This window comes from Lepidochelys kempii, chromosome 25 (assembly GCF_965140265.1).
Source record: "Lepidochelys kempii isolate rLepKem1 chromosome 25, rLepKem1.hap2, whole genome shotgun sequence".
NCBI lineage: Eukaryota > Metazoa > Chordata > Testudines > Cheloniidae > Lepidochelys > Lepidochelys kempii.
The window spans coordinates 2,096,574-2,120,054 of NC_133280.1; the positions used below are offsets into that span (position 1 = coordinate 2,096,574).

Below are 23,481 nucleotides of genomic sequence, written 5' to 3' on the forward strand. Positions count from 1 at the left end.
CGCGAGAACGAGAAGGTGTCGCGAGACCCCAGCTGGCCCGCGAGTTCTCGCGGTGCTTTGTTTCGTGCCCTTGCGGAGCCGCGGCCGCTGCGATGTCCGGCTACTGGGAGATCCCGGAGGGGACCGACTGCGCCCGCAGGGCCTGGATCACCGGCCGCCTCGGGGCCGCGCTGGGTGAGGAGACTGGGGTGGCTTCGCAGCCTGCCGATCCCGCTCGGCCCCGTCCGCCCGGGCCAGGCCGCTCGGCTCCCCTCCGCGCAGCCCCCGCTGGCCGCCATGGCTCGAGCCCGCCTGGGCCCGCGCTCGGCTAGCGCGAGCCTCCGCTGCCGGCCGGGTTGCCGCGTCTGTACCCGCGGGGCGGCTCCGCGCCGCAGCGTAGCCGTATGAGGCCCGGCTTGTGTCCGGCTGGCTCCTGCCCGCCTCTGGCTGCGGCGCTGCTGGCTGGTGTCTACACTACCGCGTTAAGTCGACCTACGCGGTGCAACGCCAGCTACATGAATAACACCGCTGCAGCCGACGTGCCTGGGGTCGAGACCGGCGGGGTCCACTTACCTTACTCCTCTCCTCTCCTCCCGGGTAGAGTAGGGGGCTGACTGGGGAGCGATTGGCTGTCGATTTGGCCGTCTTTACTAGACCCGCTAAATCGACTGCTGGTGGATGGATCTCAGCCCTGGTCTGCGCTGGGGGGATGGGGATCGATCTAAGTTACGCAACTTCAGTTATGTGAATCAGGTAGCTGAAGTTAGCGGGGTGTCTCCACCGCAGTGAGTCGACTGCTGTAGCTCCGCCATCGCTTGTGCCTCTTGCAGTACGGGAGTCGACAGGAGAGCCCGCAGGGATCGATTTATCATGTCTAGATTAGATCCGATAAATAGATCCCCGCTGGATCGATCGCTGCCCGCCCATCTAGTGGGTAGTGAAGACATACCCTTGATCCCCACTGTAGTGTAGTCTTGGCCAAATGGGATGAAAGCTGAGCCCTCACCTGCTCCCTTTGTGGGCGGGACTCCAGGAGCTGGGGCTTTAAGCAAAGCATGAAGTCTCACAAAAGCAGCCGGCGCCAGGAAAGGCAGCTTGAAAACTCCTCAGTCCAAAGAGCCCTGGGGAGACCCGCTCCCTTTCTTAAAGCAAGTTATATGCAAAAATTGTAGCCATTAAAGTTGTATTAAGGGCTGAAAAAGTCAAACACTTAAGATGCAAAGTCCAAAAGTTAAAAATTCTACAATGTTAACCTTGGTCACATTGCCTGTACATAGTTTTCCAAATTCCCTTTTAAATGTAATTTTTAAGGTATTTACCATAAAATTTACAGACTATACAGGGTGGTTAAAGTAGTGCTGTAATAGCAATATTTGCTTTTGAATGTCCTTGGTGAAAGCATTTCTAAAAGTTAGAAGTGCTCTGTTTGTGTGCATTAAGTAGTGTCATTTTGCCATGAAAGTAATGAATTAGTGCCCTTTTACTGAAATTTTATTTCATTCTTAACATGCAAATCACATTAACCTGGGTAAATTGCTTTATCTCCCTGCCATTATTTCCCCATTGATAAAAAGAGATTAACATTTGCCTCATAAGGATATTTGACTTTTAATGGTGAAATGGTTGGGGTGATTCAGAGAGGAAAAGAGTGAAGTATTTTTGTGTGGGGAATGGTCAAATGCTGCATCCCTCTTTGTGCTCTCTTAATGTTTATTACTTTTAATTAATGCACAAACACTTTGCATATCTGTAGTATTTTTCATCCTAAATAATCTCAAAGTGCTTTGTAAATTGTAAAGGGATCACTTCACCTACCTCTGACATGTTATCACTTCAGGGGCAGATTGCAGTAGCTATTTTAGCAATGTAAAGCAAAACTATAGCTGGTTTAGGTCAGTGAATAAGTTGTGGTAGCAGTATGCAGTTCACATGTGTTCACATGTGGAATTTTTCAGGAATGGCCTTTAAATTCATACTCTATCTTAGTCCTGATTACACCTAAAATTTCACACCCTGTGTGACATCGTTAAGTGATCCTAACCCCCACTGTAGATGCAGGTTGGTCAGCAAAAGAATTTTTCCACTGACCTAGCAACCACCTCTTAAGGGTTGTGATTTCTGGAGGTGGCGGTGGGTCTGATCTTCCCCATGCTGCTTCAGAGCTGGCAGCAGCTACAGAGCTTCCTGCAGCCAGGATGGTACCTGGAGGTAGGTCTGATTTCCCCTCCTGCCCCTGAGCAGCCATGCAGGGGAAGATGAAGTCCTGTCCTCCCTATCCCAGTGGACTAGCAGTTTGGGCCCGGTGAATGGTAGGAGCCACCAGCTGGGGCACCCCAGCATTCCCTCTCCCCCACCCCTTCAGTAGCTAGATTTCATGGGGGAGATTTAATTTCACAGTCCATGATGTGTTTTTCACAGCCATGAATTTGGGAGGGCCCTAATCATAAGTGACTGAAAGTTGAGGAAAAAGAAAAGGAGTACTTGTGGCACCTTAGAGACTAACCAATTTATTTGAGCATGAGCTTTCGTGAGCTACAGCTCACTTCATCGGATGCATACCGTGGAAACTGCAGCAGACATTATATACACACTAACCAATTTATTTGAGCATGAGCTTTCGTGAGCTACAGCTCACTTCATCGGATGCATACCGTGGAAACTGCAGCAGACATTATATACACACAGAGATCTCTGTGTGTATATAATGTCTGCTGCAGTTTCCACGGTATGCATCCGATGAAGTGAGCTGTAGCTCACGAAAGCTCATGCTCAAATAAATTGATTAGTCTCTAAGGTGCCACAAGTCCTCCTTTTCTTTTTGCGAATTCAGACTAACACGGCTGTTACTCTGAAACCTGAAAGTTGAGGGGAAGTGATTTTCATTTTAGTTTTTGATTCATTTAACACCTATTTAACTTGAATGCTTAATGAAGAGTCTTTGATAAAGAGTGAACATCTTTAAAATGTGAGGGCTGAATCCTGGATGGTGCCGAGCAATCTGGTCCAGTCCAGCAAAGCACCTATGCATGTCCCTGGCACCCTTCCGGATTGAGCCTTGAGGACTTGCAGTAAACTCTGATGCCCCCCAACAAGTCCTCCAACAAAGCCTAGAAAGCTCAGGCTTGATATTATTAAAATAAAAACACAAGCAACAAAAGACTATTCAGAGTAACTGCCTTCTTTCCCAACAAAACGCAAAACCGCTTTACCTTTCAGGCCTTCTGTATGCATTAGAAAGAAGCAAAAAAAGGGTTAGAAACCCAATTTAAAATAAAACCCTTTAAATTGCCCTGTAGCATCAGTATGACTCAGCCATGCGTATCTTGCGTTTGGTGGAAGATCAAAAGCGTGGCTGCACCACTAGCCTTGTAAATCTCCTTGAGTTTCAGTGCAGGGGATGACAGGCCCTTTGAATGCAAATCTAATTTTGTTCCCTAGTTTTACTCTTGCACCTTCATATTGCTTGAGATACAGCACAAACAAAGCATAACATTGGGCTTTAGATGGTTAGGCTGAAATCCTGGCTCTATTGAAGTCAGTGGCAATAATCCTCTTGACTTAAATGAGGCCAGGATGTCACCCGTAATGCGTCTCTTGTCCATAATACTGGTGGTAATAGAAGTAGTAGAGGTTTCTGGTGCGCATTGTGCCATGTAGGCCAAGCACAGTAATAAACAAGCATGTTTTGTGCTCATGGAACCTGCGTTTAGGTTGTGCTTCTGCACAGGCTCTGACCTGCTGCTCATTAAAACTGTTTTCCCTTTTATAGGCTTGATTGGTTCGGCATATCATATTATATTGTTCCAGCCTGAGTCGGCCTTTAAGGCTGTGCAAACGGCAGCCACGAGCACTGTCACGATGGGTAAGGAGACCTTGTTTCTTTCAGCAACTGAGTTTCTTGTATAAAGATGCCTTTATTCAGCTAAATGGACAGCCCATTGTTGAAATTATTGGCCTCTCAAGTAAAGTGACTGGTGAGGCAGGTATGGTCTGGTGATATTATGCGAGGGATTGAGTGCCGGATTTCCTGGCTTCTGTCCCCAGGTCTGCCACTGAATTTATGTTGGCTATTAGGTAACTCAAACTTCACCACTCGGCCTCTGAGTTCCAATCCATAAAATCCACTTGTAAGGTAACTCTTCTCTTCATGTGCCAGTATATTTATGCTTGTATCTGTAATTTTCACTCAATGCATCTGAAGAAGTGGTTTTTTACCCACGAAAGCTTATGCCCAATAAATCTATTAGTCTTTAAGGTGCCACTGGACTCCTCATTGTTTTTGTGGATACAGACTAACACGGCTATGTTAGAGGGCTTTCCCTCAATCCTCCCACTTCTCAGGTTCTTGTCACGCAGACAGCAAGCAGCAAAAGACCAGAAGTCCGAAGTGCAGACAATGCGATGTTTATTGGGGTTAGTTTCCAAGAAAGCATATTCCAAAGCCCTTCACACCAGTCAGGCTTATCTCTATACGCTGACAAAGTCTGTTCCCCAGTATCCCCCTTCCCAGTTCTGATGCTGCAGAGTCTTGCCTGTGTCTCTGTTCCCCGTTCCCTATTACCTGTCCCATTCCCTCCCTTAGCAAACATGATTCCAATTTTCTTTCCACTTCCTGTTTGACCCCAGTTTATATAGTAATATTCTCAGCTATCCCTTAACCAATCTTTTACTGAAATTTAACTAACATATTGTAACATAATTCTCTAAACTTATGAGGAGAGGCTGAGGGAACTGGGATTGTTTAGTCTGCGGAAGAGAAGAATGAGGGGGGATTTGATAGCTGCTTTCAACTACCTGAAAGGGGGTTCCAAAGAGGATGGATCTAGACTGTTCTCAGTGGTAGCAGATGACAGAACGAGGAGTAATGGTCTCAAGTTGCAATGGGGGAGGTTTAGGTTGGATATTAGGAAAAACTTTTTCATTAGGAGGGTGGTGAAACACTGGAATGTGTTACCTAGGGAGGTGGTGGAATCTCCTTCCTTAGATATTTTTAAGGTCAGGCTTGACAAAGCCCTGGCTGGGATGATTTAGTTGGGGATTGGCCCTGCTTTGAGCAGGGGGTTGAACTAGGTGACCTGAGGTCCCTTCCAACCCTGATATTCTATGATAAACAATTATATCCTGCTACCCTAATTAACTTACACCTAGCAAAATTAATTATATAGCAGACAGAAACAATTAGAACCAGACAGATTAACAATAGAAAAGTGGGGGCCATAAAGATAAAACATACAGAAATGAGGATTTCACAACCACAACTATTAAGTGATTTCTTGCCTGACAGGATGCTATTAAACTTTGTTTTTTCTTTAACCATCTTTATCTGGTGGTGATAGACACTATCAGGACAGGATTGTATTCCTAACAGCCCAATACCATCTTATTTCAATGTGACTCATTGGGAATGTGAGGATGTGACTGTTCGCTTCCCAGCTTATGGCTGCCCCTGCTGCTTAGCCAAAGGCCTTAGCCTAAGAACAAGGCCTCAGACTATCCTAGTGAGAGAAGGCCCATATGCAGGCAGACTTGTGATTTTGATTCTTTGTTTTTATACCCATGTAACTAGCTAAGTGATAAAAATACACTTAAGTTCTTAAAGTATAGGCCTTTATAGGCAGTCCTGAATGTCTGTATTTTAACAGGCTACCCCTCTGATACTTGACAGCCGTAAAATATTTACATGCACACACTTGTGTGGTGTGAGGCTTAATTAATTTTGGTGAAGTGCTTAGAGCAGGGGTTCTCAAACTGGGGGTCACTAGGTTATTACATGGGGGATTGCGAACTCTCCAAACCCCGCTTTGCCTCCTGCATTTATAATGGTGTTAAATATATTAAAAAGTGTTTTTAATTTATAAGGCAGGGGTCGCACTCAGAGGCTTGCTATGTGAAAGGGGTCACCAGTACAAACATTTGAGAACCGCTGGCTTAGAGATCCTGGTATGAAGGGTGCAGTGTAAATTCAGGACATTATAGTTGGTGTTTCCTTTCACTCTTTCTTCACTACTGCTGCTCTTGAAATGTCAAATTAGTCTGGGTATAAATTACATGTTTTGAGGCGGATAATTTAATATCCGTAACTGTACGTGATAGCTTAAGGAGCTGCTGTCCGGATTCAACACTCTCTGTAGGTATAACTTAAAACTGAAATAACTTAGGCTATGTCTATACTGGCAACTGAACGACAAAAGTTTTGTCTTTCAGAGGTGTTAAAAAAACACACACCCCATCCAAAAGACAAAAGTTTTGCCGATGACAAGCGCCGGCATGAACAGCTCTTTGTTGGCAGGAGCACTTTCCTGCTGACAATGCTAACACCTCTCATTCAGGGTGGAAGTTTTTCGCTGGCAGGAGAGCCAACAAACAGCAGCAACACAGCCCTGTCGCTAAAAGCTGTGTGGTGTAGACATAAGCCTTACTCCTTAGAGTTTGGACTCTTCAGAGCTGGAGGGAAAAATTTTATGGAAGCAAATCCCATACTTTCCTACTTCTTGTTAGCACTGATGGTCACAAATATCATCAGTTCCTAAGAACTTACTGTGACCCAAAGAACCCCAGAATGCCAATTGGCTAAGGGTTTACTGTTGTGTAACAGCAGTTAACAAACCTGGCAAATCAACAATACCTAACACACTACATTCATGTTGTTTATCCAGTAATGATGTCACGTGAGGTTTCTAATTAAAAAGCTCATATTGTACTGATCCTTGTAATTGTTGCATGATGTATGTACTGATAATATTTAACAAGCTGTGAATATGTACTGAAAATATGTTTTAAAGTCTGCCACCAACCAAAGAGAGAACAAGGTTTCTTCAAGTCAGGAGGTAAGATGTTTATCTGTCTATCAAATATAAATTAAACATGGTAAACCATTGCAATGGAAGCCCTATTTACATACGGCATCAACAGAAAAAGATCACGCAGGGGTAAAAACAAGCAATGTGTGTTCTACTATCTCTGAAGACCTACAGTGAGCTTTGCAGGTATAAGCAGAAGGCAAAGAGACACCTCTTTATCTTTCACCTGAGGAAGTAAATGGACAGCCTATTTACGTTCATGAAAACAAGATCTCAAACAGGCTTGATTGAAATGCTGCAAAAGACATTTGGAGTGAGATAAGCTTCTTTACACAGTCGGTTAGCCTGTTAAAGTTAAGTGGTTTCTAGGAATCATGTTATGATTTTGTTTTATATGTAACCTTTCTGTTTCTATTATCCTAACTCATTCTCTCTTAAATCTTAAAAAAGTGATAATAAACGTATACATAAGAATGGCCATGCTGGATCAGACCAGTGGTCTGTCTAGCCCAATATCCTGTTTTCCTACTAGCCAGTGCCAGATGCTTCAGAGGGAATGAACAGAGCAGTTATCGAGTGATTCATCCCCTGTTCAGTCCCAGTTTCTAGCTTTTCACTATAAATCTGTCTCAGTACTGTGATATTAGACAGGAGTTGATCCTGAGCTGAATCAAACAAGCTGCTGTGTATGCTGTTCTTTTGGGGACAGCTGACTAGTAATTCTGTGTGCTTAGTGGATAAGGGGCTAAATACTACAGGAGAATGCTGGAAAGGGTCTTGGGGACTGGGATACATCTATTGGTTAATCTGCAAGGCAAAGCAAGGGCTGGCTAGCCAGAGACGATTGTCTGGGTGGCCAACAGACTGATGGTGTCAGGGAGCTGACACCCAGTGAAGCACAAGCAATTGTGGTAGACCCAGGCCAGTTGGGTACAGCAGAGTAGTAGAAGGCAGATATACTGGCCACTGGATAAGCAGTTTTTTGTTCCCTGACTGACCAGAGCAGGGGCTTCTCCAGACTGGGGTGGACTGTGATGAAGTGGGACTGTTCTTAATGTTTCCTCTGAATACTGTAGGAGTGCCTCAGTTTCCCCTATGCATTTCTTAAGTCTCCAGGTGATGGGATAAGGGGGTGTAATTGTTGCAGAGCAAAGGGCTAGTGTATATAAATGGCCGACACTCTGTCTCCTGGCAACTGATGGCCTGGGCCCTTTCCCCCTGCAAGGTGATAGCTAAAGGTGTTGGAAAACAAAGGAATCAGGTAACCTCCTGGCCCGGGAAAGGGACAAAGCCCAGTGGAGAGTGAGACGGTTTGGGCTGGCTGGGGACGAGGAGTGAAGTGCAGACGTGGTTGTCTGGCTCACTGCCCTCCAAAATGGACCCAGCTGAGGGGTCCTGTTCTCTGTACCTATGAGCTCTGTTTTAGACCGTGTTCCTGTCATCTAATAAACCTCTGTTTTACTGGCTGGCTAAGAGTCATGTCTGACTGCGAAGTTGGAGTGCAGGACCCTCTGGCTTCCCCAGGACCCCGCCTGGGCGGACTCGCTCTGGGAAGCACACGGAGGGGCAGAGGATGCTGAATGCTCCAAGGTCAGACCCAGGAAGGTGGAAGCTGTGTGAGCTTCTTGACCTGAAGACAGTCTTCTCACAGAGAGGAGACTTCACCAGAGTCCTGACTGGCTTCGTAGGGAGCAGTTCCAGAGCATCGCCCGGGGACTCTGTGACAACACCTGACTCCAATTAACCTGCAAAGAGTCAGGTGAGGCTGTTAAGCTAATGTGAACACCTGACTCTAATTAAGGCCCCTCTGATACTATAAAAGGGCTTACTCCAGTCAGGCCAAAGAGAGCCAGGGAGCCAAAGGGAGGAACTGCGGCTGAAGGGCTGGGTAATGAAACACCCTCAAGCAACTGGGAAGGGAGCCCTAAGGTAAGGGTGAAGAAAGCATTAAGAGAGAGAACCGGGGGAGCTGTGGGGAAGTGGCCCAGGGAAATGTAGCAACTCTGGCTGTAAAAGGTCAGCTGCCAACAGCTGCTGCCATTAGGGTCCCTGGGCCGGAACCGGGAGTAGAGGGCGGGCCCGGGTTCCCCCCACCTGCCACTACAGAAACACCTCCTGGGAGGGGAAGACAGGCCCCTGTCAGGACAGGAGGTTAAACTGTTCTGGAATAAGCCCGTAGGAGTTCTCTCCCCAACCTCCTTGCTGGCTTATGATGAAAAGGGCTCAGTAGACTGTACCCTGGCCCTAGAGGGAGAAGGGTTACGTGGAGGGTCGCAGTGAGCCTCTGAGGCTAGCATAAACTGCCTGGAAGCATGGGACCTTCGTGGACAAAGTTTGAGCTCTGCCACACAATTCTCTCTCTCACTGGAGGTGAGGGTTGGAGTAGGAAGGTGCACCCTGGGCACCCTGAGAACTGTCACAGTGGTGTAGTTGTGGCAGGATTTACACACAGTTTGCTGGTTAGCGAAGGATCACACTCTAAGCACTGGTGAATTTGATTCTAAGATTCTGAGAAGGTTGGAAACAGACAAAAATAGGTTACCGTTTATTTTTTGTTTATTTCGGGTAAGGGAAATAGAACAAAAGAGAACCCCCAAAGTGAGCAAAAGAAAAGGGGGTGCAGCCATAAACATTCAGCCTGATACAACCTTCAGAGAAACAGCCATACAGTTAGAGCTGGTCAGATTGAAGATACAGTGGACAAGGAATGAGAGCTTCAGAAGTGGGAAGCTTCACAGAGAGCCAAAGAGTGACAAGCAGAGAGCCCTGGAAGCTGTACGTCGGCGAACCATGGAGCTTGATGAGCAGAAGTATGAGAAGAGAGCACAAACACAGGATGCTGGAGATGCAGGTATAAAATCCTCAAGCAGCAAGCAGTCCTCCCCAAAAGTCACCCTGCTGGGATAAACTGTGACCTACCTACAGATAGAGGGGTTGTATTGAAGAGTATTTCACCACTTTTGAAAGAGTATGTGAGCTGCACAAGATTGCAGAAGGAAGGAAGGTACCCATGTTGATCTCCAGTCTCTCGGGCAAAGCATTGCAAATGTTTAATGAGATGGACATAGGAGAGGCATTGAAATATGAGTTTAAAAAAAGCTGTGTTGCGAAGGTTCAGAAATATCAAAAGGAATGATTAGATGAGTCCTAGAGAATGAGTATAGAATGTGTGGTTTAATGAAAAAGTGGGCAAAGGGGTAGAGGCTTATGATTTGTTTGACCTCTTTGCACAGGAACACTTCCTGACTACATGCTCTGAAGAAATCAGAGCCGCAGTTTGGGATACAACCCCTGCCACTATACAAGAGGCAGCTGATATTGCTGTTTCCTATGTACAAGACAGACTGTTCAGTGAGCATAGACCACAGAGGGAGGGGCAGAAGCCCAGAGTAAAGAGGGAGTCCCTGTTTTTATCTCTGTGACTCGTAGCAACAAGGAATACATAGCTGAGTTCCCAGATGTGAACTGTGAGGAAGGAAAGGTAGCTGAGTGGGGAGGAGGCACTTCCAGGCTATATTAAGAAGCGCATAGCAAAGTGTCTCAAGGAGGATGGGGGAGGAGTCGTGCCTCATACCTGAGACAACTCTTAGGCCTTGTCTGCACTATGGGGGGAGATGGATCTAAGTTACGCAACTTCAGCTACGTGAATAACGTAGCTGAAGTTGACATACTTAGATCTACTTACCACAGGGTCCACGCTACGCAACGTCAACTAGACGCTCTCCCGTCAACTCCCCTTGCTCTTCTCGTTCAGGTGGAGTACAGGAGTTGACAGGAGAGCGATCTGTGGTTGATTTAGTGGATTTTCACTAGACCGGCTATATCGACTACCGATGCATCGATCACCGCACGTCAACCCCCCTGAAAGTATAGACAAGGCCTTAGTGCTGGAGCAGAGCAAAGAGCATCTGCCTCCCTAGAGGGTATAAGGAAAATCCTCTTCAGTAAGGCCCAAAATAAGGAAAATGGAAAGTTTTTTTGTAAAAGAGGGAAAAATTTTCAGAGAAGCTCCCCTGGAGAAAAATAGAAGTCCTCGGGAGCCTTAAACAATTGATTGTGCCTGCTAATCATGTGGGGAGTTGATGTTAGGCCATGACTGGTTTTGCAGGTCACTTGGGATCAAGGGGGACATCTGAGAGGTTAAAGAGCAATGTTCATTGGTACAGTGTTCAGAATGAGGTAAAAGAATGAGTCTGGTTACTTACGTCAGAAGCGGAAGAAACCTGTGGGGCACCACAAAAAGGCTCCTTGGGCCCCTTACTACTAATCAAGGAAGCATTTTTCAGAGTGGCTGTGGATATTGTTTGGCTGATGCCCTGGCCCGTCCAGAGGGGAGAGAAATATATTCTGGTAGTAATGGACTTTGCCGGTAGACTTTGCCAGTTGCTGCCTCTAATATAGAGGCTGACACAGTGGCTACATCTCTGTTCACTGTGTTCAACCGAGTATGTTTTCCAAAGGAGAACTTATCAGGTCAGATTTATGGTCTAGATTATACTTAGTCCTGCCACGAGTGCAGGGGACTGGGCTAGATGCCTTCTCGAGGTTCCTGCTAGTGAAGTCCTATGATTCTATGAAATTTAATGTCCTAGTTATTTAGAAAATTATGGAGAATGTTTGGGGTAAAACAGCTGATATCTGCCCCATAGCAACCAGAGACAAACAATGTAGTCAAAAGGTTCAGTTGGACTCTAAAAACTATGCTAGGAATGTATGCAACCTAGCAGGCAAGTGACTGGGATGTAATGTTACCCTATCTGTTGTTTGCTTATAGGGAGGTACCTCAAGAGTTAACAGAATTCTCCCCGCTTCATATCCTGTATGAGAGAAGGGTCAGAGGTCCCCTGGGTTTCATCAGGGACTCCTGAGAAGGTGGCACTGATGCTAGGGGGAACCAGTGGTTGATTACATACAGAAGGTTATTGTATGGTTGGAAAATGAGTCATGAGTGTACTCAATTTAGGCTTAATCAGTTTTTGCCTTCATAAATTTTCAGACAATCATTGTCACTTACAGTTTATCATATATTTATTCTAGTCAGAGAATAAACAGACAAGGCGTAACAGGTGGGGCTCGGGCTTCGGCTCCAGCAAGTCTCACGCTGTGACAAAGTGGGGTTTTATTCATCTTGTTATGTTGCATGTGAGTCTTACTGTCTTATACGAATACTGAGCATGCCTCAGTTTCCCTGTGTACTGCACCAGTGCTTAGGTGATGGGAACTGGGTGCGTGATTTTTTTCACTGAGGCCTTGGGGCAGGTGAGGCTGCCCAGCAGCTGTCTGCACATAGGCGATGGCCAATACCCTTCGTAACCTGAGAACCAGGAGTGGAATGCGACCAGGTGACACCTTTTGCCCAGGAAGCAGAACAAAGACCAGAAGGAGGAGCAACGGGCGCGTTTGGGGTAGGTTTGCTGGAAGCTGGGCACTCAATTGTGGGGGACTGGAAGAGGGGGAATCCGAGGCAGTAAGGACAAATGCAAAGTACTACACTTAGGAAAGAATATTCAATTGCACAAATACAAAATGGGCAATGACTGTCTTGGAAGGAATACTGCAGAAAAGGATCTGAGGGGTTATAGTGGATCACAAAGTGAATAAGAGTCAGCCATGTAACACTGTAGTAAGAAAACCAAAAGTCATTCTGGGATATATTGTTGTAAGCAAGATGCAAGAAGGAATTCTGCTACTCTGCTCAGCCCATTTAAAGCCTCAACTAGAGTATTGTGTCCAGTTCTGGGCACCACACTTCAGGAAAGATGTGGACAAATTGGAGAAAGTCCAGAAGAGAGCAAAAAAAATCAAAGGTTAGAAAACCTGACCTAGGAGGAAAGATTGAAAAAAATTGTTTAGCCTGGAAAAGAGAGGATTGAGGGGGGCATGCTACACCAGAGTCCTGGCTGTCTTCATGCGGAGTAGTTCCAGAGCATTGCCCCAGTGACTTCGTGGCAGATGGAAAAAGGCAAATATAGTGCCCAATCATCCAGGACCTCCCCCAATTGCCATGAGTTTTCAAAGATAATGGCCAATGGCTCTGCAATCACCATCACCCCTGCTGTTGTGTCCTGGGTGCTGCTGTCAGCAGATGGTGCAGTAGGACTGCTAACCGTCATCATCCACTGCTTCTGCTGCAACTCTGCTCGCCTGCTCTTGTAAATGAGCTCTGTCTCAATAGCAAATTTCTCCATGTTGTCGTCATCCACCGCTTCTGCTGCAACTCTGCTCTCCTGGTGCCATGAATCCACCTCGCAGGACCTCTCGTCGTTCTGTATAAATATCTATTCTCGTGGCATCCGTCGTCATCCACTGCTTCTGCTGCAACCCTGCTCTCCTGCAGACACCATACCACGGCAAGCATGGAGCCTGCTCAGCTGACCGCTGCTGTTGTGAGCATTGTAAACACCTCGCGCATTATCCTGGAGTATATGCAGAACCAGGCTAAGAGACGCCAGCACGAGGACGATTTTGATGAGGACATGGACACAGACGTTCCTGAAAGCACAGCCTGTGGCAATTGGGACATCATGGTGGCAGTGGGGCTGGTTGATACAGTGGAATGCTGATTCTGGGCCCGGCAAACAAGCACAGACTGATGGGACCGCATAGTGTTGCGGGTATGGGATGATTCACAGTGGCTGCAAAACTTTCGCATGCGTAAGGCCACTTTCCTGGAACTCTGAGTTGCTTTCCCATGCCCTGAAGTGCAGGAGTACCAAGATGGGAGCTGCCCTGACAGTTGAGAAGCGAGTGGCGATAGCCCTGTGGAAGCTTGCTAAGCCTGACTGCTACCGGTCAGTCGGGAATCAGTTTGGAGTGGGCAAATCTACTGTGGGGGCTGCTGTGATCCAAGTAGCCAATGCAATCATTGACGTTCTGTTATCAAGGGTAGTGACTCTGGGAAATGTGCAGGTCATGGCTGCAGTGGATGTGCTTTGCTGCAATGGGTTTCCCTAACTCTGGTGGGGCAGCAGACTAAAAGCATATTCTTATCTTGGCACCGGACCAACTTGCCAACAAGTATGTAAACCACAAGGGATACTTCTCAATGGTGCTGCAAGCACTGGTGGATCACAAGGGACATTTCACCAACATCAGTGTGGGATGGCCGGGAAAGGTGCATGATGCTTGCATCTTTAGGAACTCCGGGCTGTTCGAGCAGCTGCAAGAAGGGACTTACTTCCCAGACCAGAAAATTACCATTGGGGATGTTGAAATGCCAATAGTTATCCTTGGGGACCCAGCCTATCCCTTGCTCCCATGGCGTACACAGGCAGCCTGGACAGTAGTGAGGAGCAGTTCAGCTGTAGGCTGAGCAAGTGCAGAATGATGGCAGACTGTGCCTTTGGATGTTTAAAAGCTCGCTGGCGCTGTTTGCTGACTAGGTTAGACCTCAGTGCAACCAACATTCCCATTGTTATTGCTGCTTGCTGTGTGAGAGTAAGGGGGAGACATTTATGGCAGGGTGGGAGGTTGAGGCAAATCGCTTGGCAATTTTGAGCAGCCAGACACAAGGGCAATTAGAAGAGCATAGCAAGGCGCACTGCGCATCAGAGAGGCTTTGAAAACCAGTTTCATGACTGGCCAGGTTTCGGTGTGAAAGTTGTGTGTATTTCTCCTTGATGCAAATCTGCCCCCTTTGTTCATTTTAATTCCTTGTAAGCCAACCACCCTCCCCCCTTTGAAATAAAGTAACTGTTGTTTTGAAACCATGCATTCTTTCTTAAAAAAAAGGAGGGGGGGGTAACTGACAAAGTTAGCCTGGGTGGGGGAGGAGGGAAGGACAAGGCCACATGGTTTGTTGTAGCCACACTACAAATCAAACTATTTGAATAACAGCCTTCTGTTGCTTGGGCCATCCTCTGGAGTGGAGTGGCTGGGTGCCCGGAGCCTTCTCCCCTCCCTCCGCCCCCCTTGCGTTCTTGGGCATCTGGGTGAGGAGGATATGGAATTTGGGGAGGAGGTCAGGTGGTTGTACAATGCATGCAGCGGGGGGCTGTGCTCTTGTTGGCTTTCTTGCAGCTGCACCAGGCGCTTCATCATGTCCGTTTGCTCCCCCATTAGCCTTAGCATTGCCTCCTGCCTCTGCTCTTCATGCTCCTGCCTCTGTTCTTTGCACTCACTTAATGCTTTCCTAGCCTCTTTCACTGAATGGCTCCATGCATTCAGCTGTACCCTATCAGTGCAGGAGGACTGCATGAACTCGGAAAACATGTCATCACGAGTGCGTTTTTTTCGCCTTCTAATCTGTGATAACCTCAGGGACGGAGATGATAGGGGGACCTAGAAACATTTGCACCTGGGGGGAGATAAAAAGGGAGAGTAAAATTTAAGACAATACATTTCTGAGAACAAAAGGGAGACTTTCACAGTGAATCAAGCAATTCACAGCAGACAGCACATGTGCTGTAGGTACAAGGTCGTATTTTGCCTTTTATATTGAGCACCTGCCGGTATGGTGACATATCACACATGGCTGGGCAGCAGAATTTGGTTTCCATGCAGCCATGGTAACGTAAAGGGTACGCGGGATTGGCTTCTTATGCATAACATGTAGGAATGGTTTCAAACTGCAGCGCCATCCTTTCCAATGGCAAGCAATGGGTTGAGTTTCACATTTAAAAGGAGGGGCTGTGGTTTTCGGGTGGATGTGTAGCACACACCTCCTCCCACCCCAGCGCGTGTCTATTCTCCAGGATGATCCCTTTTAGCCAAGCGCAAACAGCCCAGCATGAACACGGTCCTTTTACTGTTCCCTTACAAAAATTCCCCTATTTTCAACCAGATGACCATGAATGATATCACTCTCCTGAGGCTAACACAGAAAGATATAGACCGAATGTTGCTCTAATGTGACCAAAACCCAGGACCATTCGCTGCCATGCTTTATGCTGCAATGATTCCAGAATACTTTCAGGGTACCTCCAGGAGAGCTTCATGGAGATGTCCCTGGAGGATTCCTGCTCCATCCCCAGACATGTGAACAGACTTTTCCTGTAGCTGTACTGGCTGCGAATGCATCCCAATTCTTCAGGGCAATCAAACATTAAACACTATTGCTTTTAAACCCTGTACTGTAGTTACAAATGTGCACTCACCAGAGGTGCCTTCTCCAGCTTCAGCATCGGGAATCCCGCCTTTGGAGGGTATTGGCTCCGGGGTGATGAAAAGGTCTTGGCTGCCAGGGAGAACGGATTCACCGCTTGCCTGCTGCACATTCTCCTCCTCCTCCTCCACAAAATCGTCCTCCCTGTTGCATGAGACTCCCCCCTTGCAGGTGTCCACGGACAGTGGTGGGCTAATGGTAGGGTCCCCTCCTAAAATGACATGCAGCTGATCATAGAAGCGGCATGTATGGGGCTCTGACCCAGAGCGACCATTTTCCTCCTTTGTCTTTTGGTAGGCTTGCCTGAGCTCTTTAACTTTCATGCGGCACGTCTGTGTTTCACTGTTGTAGCCTCTCTCCAACATGCCCTATGAGATTTTGGCAAATATATTTGCATTTCTTCTTTTTGATCAGAGTTCTGCCTGCACAGATGCTTCTCCCCATACAGCGATCAGATCCAGTGTCTCCCTTTCAGTCTATGCTGGAGCTCGTTTGCGATTCTGGGGGGACTGCATGGTCACCTGTGCTGCTGAGTTCGCCATGCTTATCAAACAGGAAATGAAATTCAAAAGTTCCCGGGGCTTTTCCTGCGTACCTGGCTAGAACATCGGAGTTCAAAGCGCTGTCCAGAGTGGTCACAATGGAGCACTCTGGGATAGCTCCCAGAGGCCAATACTGTCAATTTGCATCCACATTACCCCAAATTCGACCCAGCAAGGTTGATTTTAGCACTACTCCCCTCGCTGGGGAGGAGTACAGAAGTCAATTTTAAGAGCCCTTTAAGTCGGTGGAATGGGGTTGGTTGTGTGGATGCATTCATTTTAAAATCGACCTAATGTGGCTAAATTCGACCTAACCCTGTAATGTGGACCAGGCCTCTGTTAAGCCAAGCTGGTCACCTGCTGTGTTTGCTATTCTTTCTGCACATCGGGATGGTTTGTTCTCGTGCCCTCAATAAGGCTTCTTTAAAATACAGCCAGCTCTCCTGGACTCCTTTCCCCCCTCATATTAGCCTCCCAGGGGATCCTGCCCATCACTTCTCTGAGGGGGTCAAAGTCTGCTTTTCTGAAGTCCAGGGTCTGTATTCTGCTGCTCTCTTTTCTTCCTTTTGTCAGGATCCTGAACTTGACCATCTCATGGTCACTGCTGCCCAGGTTGCCACCCACTTCTCCTTCCCCTACCAATTGCTCCCTGTTTGTGAGCAGCAGGTCAAGAGGAGCATGGACCCTAGTTGGTTCCTCCAGCTCTTGCACCAGGAAGTTGTCCCTAACACTCCCCCAAAACTTCCTGAATTGTCTGTGTATTGCTCTCCCAGCGGATGTCAAGGTGATTGAAGTCCCCCATTAGAACCAGGGCCTGTGATCTGGAAACTTCTGTTAGTTGTCCAAAGAAAGCCTTGTCTACCTCATCCTCTTGGTCTCGTGGTCTATAGCAGATGCCCACCATGACATCACCCTTGTTGTTCTCATCTCGAAACTTAACCCAAAGACACTCAACAGGCTTTTCTCCAGTTTCATACTGGAGCTCTGAGCAACCATACTGCTCTGTTACATGCTGTGCAACTCCTGCATCTTTCCTCCCTCACCTGTCCTTCCTGAACAGTTTATACCCATCCATGACAGTGCCCCAGTCTTGTGAGTTACCCCACCAAGTCTCTGTTATTCCAATCATATCATCCTTCCTTGACTGTGCCAGGACTTCCAATTCTTCCTGTTTGCGTCCCAGGCTTCTTGCGTTTGTGTACAAGCACCTAAGATAACTAGCTGATGGCCCTACTTTCTCAGTATGAATCAGGAGGCCTCCCCTGTTGCATCCTCCTCCTTGTGTTTCCTCCCGGTATTCCAGTTCCCCACTTACCTCAGGGCTTTAGGTCTCCATCTCCCAGCGAACCTAGTTTAAAGCCCTCCTCACTAGGTTAGTAAGCCTGCCTGTGAAGATGCTCTTCCCTGTCTTTGGTACGTGGATCCCATCTCTCCACAGCAGTCCTTCTTCCTGGAACAGCATCCCATGATCGAAGACTCCAAAGCCCTCTCTCCAACACCACTTGCATAACCATGCATTTACTTCCACAGTTTGATGGTTCCTACCTGGGCCTTTTCCTTCAACAGGGAGTATGGATGAGAACATGACTTGCGCCTCAGACTCCTTTATCCTTCCTCCCAGAGCTGCATAGTCTGCAGTGACCTGCTTAAGGTCATTCTTGGCAGTATCATTGGTGTCCACATGGAGCAGTAGGAAGGGGTAGTGGTCCAAGGGCTTGATCAGACACAGTCACATTCTGATTTCTAGCTCCAGGCAAGCAGCAAACTTCTCAAGTTTCTCGGTCTAGATGACAGGTGGATGAATCTGTCCCCCTTAGGAGGGAATCCCCAACCACCACCACCCATCTCCTCCTCTTGGGAGTGGTGGTCATGGAACCCCCATCCCCAGCACAATGCATCCCATGCCTTTCGGTCAGTGGGGTCTCCTTCTGATCCCTTCCCTCGGATGACTCTTCCAAACCAATCTCCGCCGTAGTACCTGTGCAGAGAGCCTGAAAACGGTTTCTTACCTCTATCTGCACTGGGGGTACGTGGGTTCTCCTCTTGCTTCTTCTGGAGGTCACGTGCTGCCAGTTTTCTTCCCCATTCTGCACTGCCCTCTCTGATTCTTCAGCATGCTGTGCCTGCACTACCAAACGCTGACTTCTGTCCAGAAACTCTTCACTTTCTCTGATGCAACGCAGGGTTGATACTTTGATCTCTAGTCCTTTAACCTTCTCTTCCAATATGGAGACCAGCTTGCACTTCATACAGATGAAGTCACTTCTGTCCTCTGGGAGAAAGACAAACATGGCACATCCTGTGCAGGTCACAACAACTGATCGCTCACTATCCATATTGTCTTCCTTCTAAGAGCCTCTTCAGATAATGTATTTACTGCTCACAGAAGCCTGAGAGGCAAAAATTCTGTGGGAACTCCGCCCCCAGGCAAACTCCCTCTGTTCGCAGCTCACTCAGTTCACAAGTGGCTGCTTCTTTTTATAAGGCTTCTGACTCAAAACAATTGCCCCAGCTCAAAGCCTTCCCTCCAATCAACCACTCAAGGCCCACCTGGAACAAAGCACTCCCAAATCACACTTTTCAAAGAAACCACCACACAATCAAACAGTCACACTTTTCAAACAAACAAACACATGGTCAAACAGTCCCGGCAACTAGCACCAGTCAAACAAATGGTCACAGCAGACAGACGCTCGGATATTCAACCCACCAGCTCACAACACGGCCCCACAGTGCAGCACTCACCGTAGCTCCTCTTGGATGGTTCCCAGGCAAACTCCCTCTTTTTGCTTCTCTGTTCGCACTAGGCGGCTCCTCGCCTAAGCTAGCCAGTGAGCTAGCCAGGGAGGCACTATGGGATATTCTGTTGTGAAAGGTTTCAGAGTAACAGCCGTGTTAGTCTGTATTCGCAAAAAGAAAAGGAGTACTTGTGGCACCTTAGAGACTAACCAATTTATTTGAGCATAAGCTTTCGTGAGCTACAGCTCACTTCATCGGATGCATACTGTGGAAAGTATAGAAGATCTTTCTATATGCATGGAAAAAATGCTTTGTGTGTATATAGAAAGATCTTCTACACTTTCCACAGTATGCATCCGATGAAGAGAGCTGTAGCTCACAAAAGCTTATGCTCAAATAAATTGGGTAGTCTCTAAGGTGCCACAAGTACTCCTTTTTCTTTCTGTTGTGAAACTTCATCAGTCTCTTCTGTTGACACTGTTGTGCTCTGGATAAATAGTGAAAGCATGACCCAGTGACTCTTAAGTGTTTATCTACGGTGAAATAGTCATTTGGCCAGAGACAGAATGGGAATCACGCTGTAGTTCAGTGGTTAGGGTACCCACCTGGAAGGTGGGAGACACTGGGTCCAGTCCCTTGCTTTAGTCACTTTTTCATTAATTATCCACAGTGGAACAGCTTCAGCAGGAGAGACTGAGAGTACCTCACATCAGAATAGCCCATAGCTCAGTGGTTAGAGCAGCCTCCTGAGAGGTGGAAGACCCCAGTTCAAATCCTTTCTCCCCATCTGGCAGAACTTGGTTATCCCAAAGCCCAGGGAGTGCTCTAACCACTGAACTAAAAGTTACAAGGTGGGTGGCACCATCTCCCTCCAGCTGGATTTGAATGAGACCCAGTCTGGGAAGCTGTCTCTAAGCATCCATGCCTACTGTAGTAAGCCTCTTAGGTGGCTGAATGCTTGTCCTTCCCTGGTTCATGAATCATTCTGAAGCATAGGCAGGAGTAGGTGTCTGGATGCTTATGCAGTGAGGAAGCAGTGCATGTACCCAGAAGCAGGATTTTTCAAGGTCTGTCATCTAGGAAGCTTAGCTGACTGAACCTAGTTGGGTTGCAATCCTTCCTCAGACACTTCCTAAGAAGATTCAGTGCGTATATTGGGGGAAATGCTAGCAAGAAAGAGTGCAGAATAGTGGGGTGGAGTTTAATATTCGTGACGTTAGGAAACTAATAATCCCTTTAGCAGTCCTCACTCCTGAAAAGGAATTTGTTGATCGTTATTCCTAAGGCCACCCAGTAGTTTGGAGGTAGGTGCTCTGCATTACTGCATGAGATGCTGTATTTTGATTCCCAGGTCCAAGATGGCAGAAGCATGGAGGCTGGGGTTGTGTGCTCAGTCTGTTGGGATAGTTTCATGTTCTCTAGTGCTCTTTTTAGCAAGAACTGGCATTGATATTTTCTAATTGAAAACTGGTGTAGAGCCTTGTAATGTAATGCTAGTTTACAGTCTATAGGCTGACTTGTGACTTGTATCATAAACACCCTTCTGAGTTCATGCCCAGGGGAGAATGTGCACCGAAAAGAGAGTAGACTTAGAAGAGAGGGTATAGAGTTGCCCGGGTGCGGGGGGTGTAATAGTATATCTGAACAAACAGGAACTTGTGTCACAAAAATGGTTTGATTTGTTTTCTGGCAGCTTTTTGCTTACACAAAACGTGGGAGTGTGGATGCTGAATCCAGCTGGTCAGGCTGTCTGCTTCACCTGACTAGAAAATGCCATTTTTCTGTGACTTACTGATATTTGTTCATGGCGATAAATATTTAGAAAGGTAAAACCATAGCTTTTCTGGCTGTTCCTGGTGCACCAGGCCTCTGGGTAGCATGTTTTCTGCTCTGTAGATCTCAGTTACTTGCTTGCTGTACCCATTACTATTTACCTTTTCCTTACAGCTACTTTGGGAGCAGTATTTGGATTGACCACTTGCCTCAGTGCCCAAGTCCGGGAGGATCCGGAGGATGCCCTGAATTATTTCATAGGAGGTTGTGCATCAGGCATTGTCTTGGGTGCAAGAAGTAAGTTGTGGTCAGCATAGAGGTTGAAATGTATCAACAGCATGAAGTATTTTTAATGTATTTATATAAATTCTATAAAATTGTCTAATTCTTAAACCCCTGCATAAAGGAAGTTACCTCCTTCCCATGGAAGTGTATTGTTTGATGCATAAGAATCTAGTCCATGGATATGATTAATATATTAAAATTGGATCTGTTTAGTTATCATGGTGATATGCACATCTCTCAAACATCAGTCTTTAATTGCCTGTAGTGGGCCACTGAAATGAACCCCATCTCAGTTAACAAATTGCTCACCAAGGAAAATGGCAAGATGCCCTCATAGATTCAGTCCTTTCAGGAAAAGGCATCTCCCAGAAGATGAGTGGAGGCCATGCCAAATTCAGAAGAGCTACATTGGACCAATCCAGACTGGTTAAGGTCCAAAAAATTAAGCTGCTCCGGTCTGGCACCAAAATAAACATTGATAGATCGGGGGGGCCAAAGCTAGCTTCAAAGATGAACTGCAAAAAAAAATGGAGTTAACCCCAAAAGCCAGCTTGTGGGTACAGAACAGAGTTTAACTACTCTCGGACATTATTTTTCTCTGAAATTCTCTTGACACCTCAGTTCATAGAAGATGACCCAGAATACATCACTGTGACATTGGATACCAGAAATCCTGTTGCAATCCATGATGCAACCCAGTAGTGCATCCTGGGATATCTTCAGCAAACCGAGAAAGGTTTACAGAGATTAGGGAAAGAAGGCTGCGCTTGTTTTTATGCTGAATGCACCTGCAGCCTAGCTAATGGGGCAATATGTCTGTTTAAATTGTAGTTCTGATCTCAAATGTGATGATGTAACCAATTAACTATGGGGCTCCATGCTTACTGTTTAACAAATGCAACTCATTTTTCATGTAAAGAGGTGTTCTTAATTTAGCTGCTAGCTCTGCAAATTCTCCATGTACTCTGAGAGACAAGCTGATTTCTTGCCTCTTGCACATCACTAACAGTTAGGCCCTCAGGGATACTTATGGAGCCCTATTTTCTTCAGTGGGTTTTCTTCAGGTATATATGATTTGAACTTAAAAAATGTTGATCAGGAAGAAATCAAATCTGGCTCTACTTTTCTTAGCTGTGTTGGCTGCCAAGTTAATGGGAGTAAAAACCAGGGAACATTTTAGTTCCTAAAGTAAGCAGTTAGGACTTGATTCACATAGGAGACGGGTCTGTGGGATAAGGGCTTGATACCTCAAAAACTGCCTGGGTTGGAAGCAGGAACACCATGTATCTTTAAGAAAAGAAATCCTAAATTTCTATTTTCCATCGGCCCTTTGGGCTGCCTGTAGTCAAATATCGGTATCAAAAGAGAAATCCAAGTGTGTTAAGATTTACTCATACTTTATACTGCTAACTTAACATATCTTTCTTTCATTCTCTTCCCAGCTCACAGCTATGCCACTGGTTCCTCAGCATGTGTGGCGCTAGGACTTCTGGCTGCTTTTACAAAGATAGGCAAGCGAGAAGGCTGGAGGGTAACAGGACCTCCCAGACTCTAAATGTAGGCTGGCTCCTGTCTCCGAAATGTTTTTCAAATGTTCTGTGTAATAAATTATCCTAGAATAACAAAGATACTGCTGACTCAGAGTGTCTCTCATTGACTTTGAAGTTGAATGAAGTGTGAATGATACTCAATGAACATAGTTTTATAAATCAAATAGTAACTGAGATGCCAGGAGATCTAGTAGTCAGAGCAGAGAACTAGGACTTGGGACTCCTGGGTTCTATTCTAGGATGTGCTGCTGATGTGCTGCGTGACCATAAGCAAGTCACTTTGTCTACATACTTCTGTATTATTGCAAAAAGAGATTGAGAGGGAGAACTAGAGTGAAAGTGTGTTTGTCTTTAGAAGATTCCTCTCCTTGTCTGAAGAAGAGAAATGATGAATTGACAGCTTCATTGATTCCAGCAGAAAGTGCATGGATGTACCAGATGTAACACAGCTTGTAATGTATTTTGTCACATCTACAAAAGCCAAGGTACTATAGGCATTACAAAATCCATTATACAATGTACAAAATGCATTAGAGGCACTAATTTCAGGGAAAGTACAAAATCTTGCAGTCTAGACCAGAACTTCCATTTTTCACGGTATCTGGCTTTCACGTGACTTGAAGTGGGCACATCTTATTTGAATTAGAGAGTTCAGGGGCCATTTACTGAGCCTTCTAACAATGACTCACTGAAGTTAACAAACACTTCAA

At 46.4% G+C, this 23,481-nt stretch overlaps 1 protein-coding gene across 1 annotated transcript; it reads left to right on the forward strand.

The window, feature by feature from the left end:
• On the forward strand, positions 1-22,851 carry NDUFA11 (NADH:ubiquinone oxidoreductase subunit A11). Its single transcript, XM_073323650.1, has 4 exons — positions 1-174; positions 3,749-3,841; positions 21,111-21,233; positions 22,664-22,851. Exons 1-4 carry the CDS (start codon positions 93-95, stop codon positions 22,774-22,776), a joined length of 411 nt encoding a protein of 136 aa, XP_073179751.1. The 5' UTR covers positions 1-92; the 3' UTR covers positions 22,777-22,851.
• Positions 22,852-23,481: the final 630 nt, after the last annotated feature.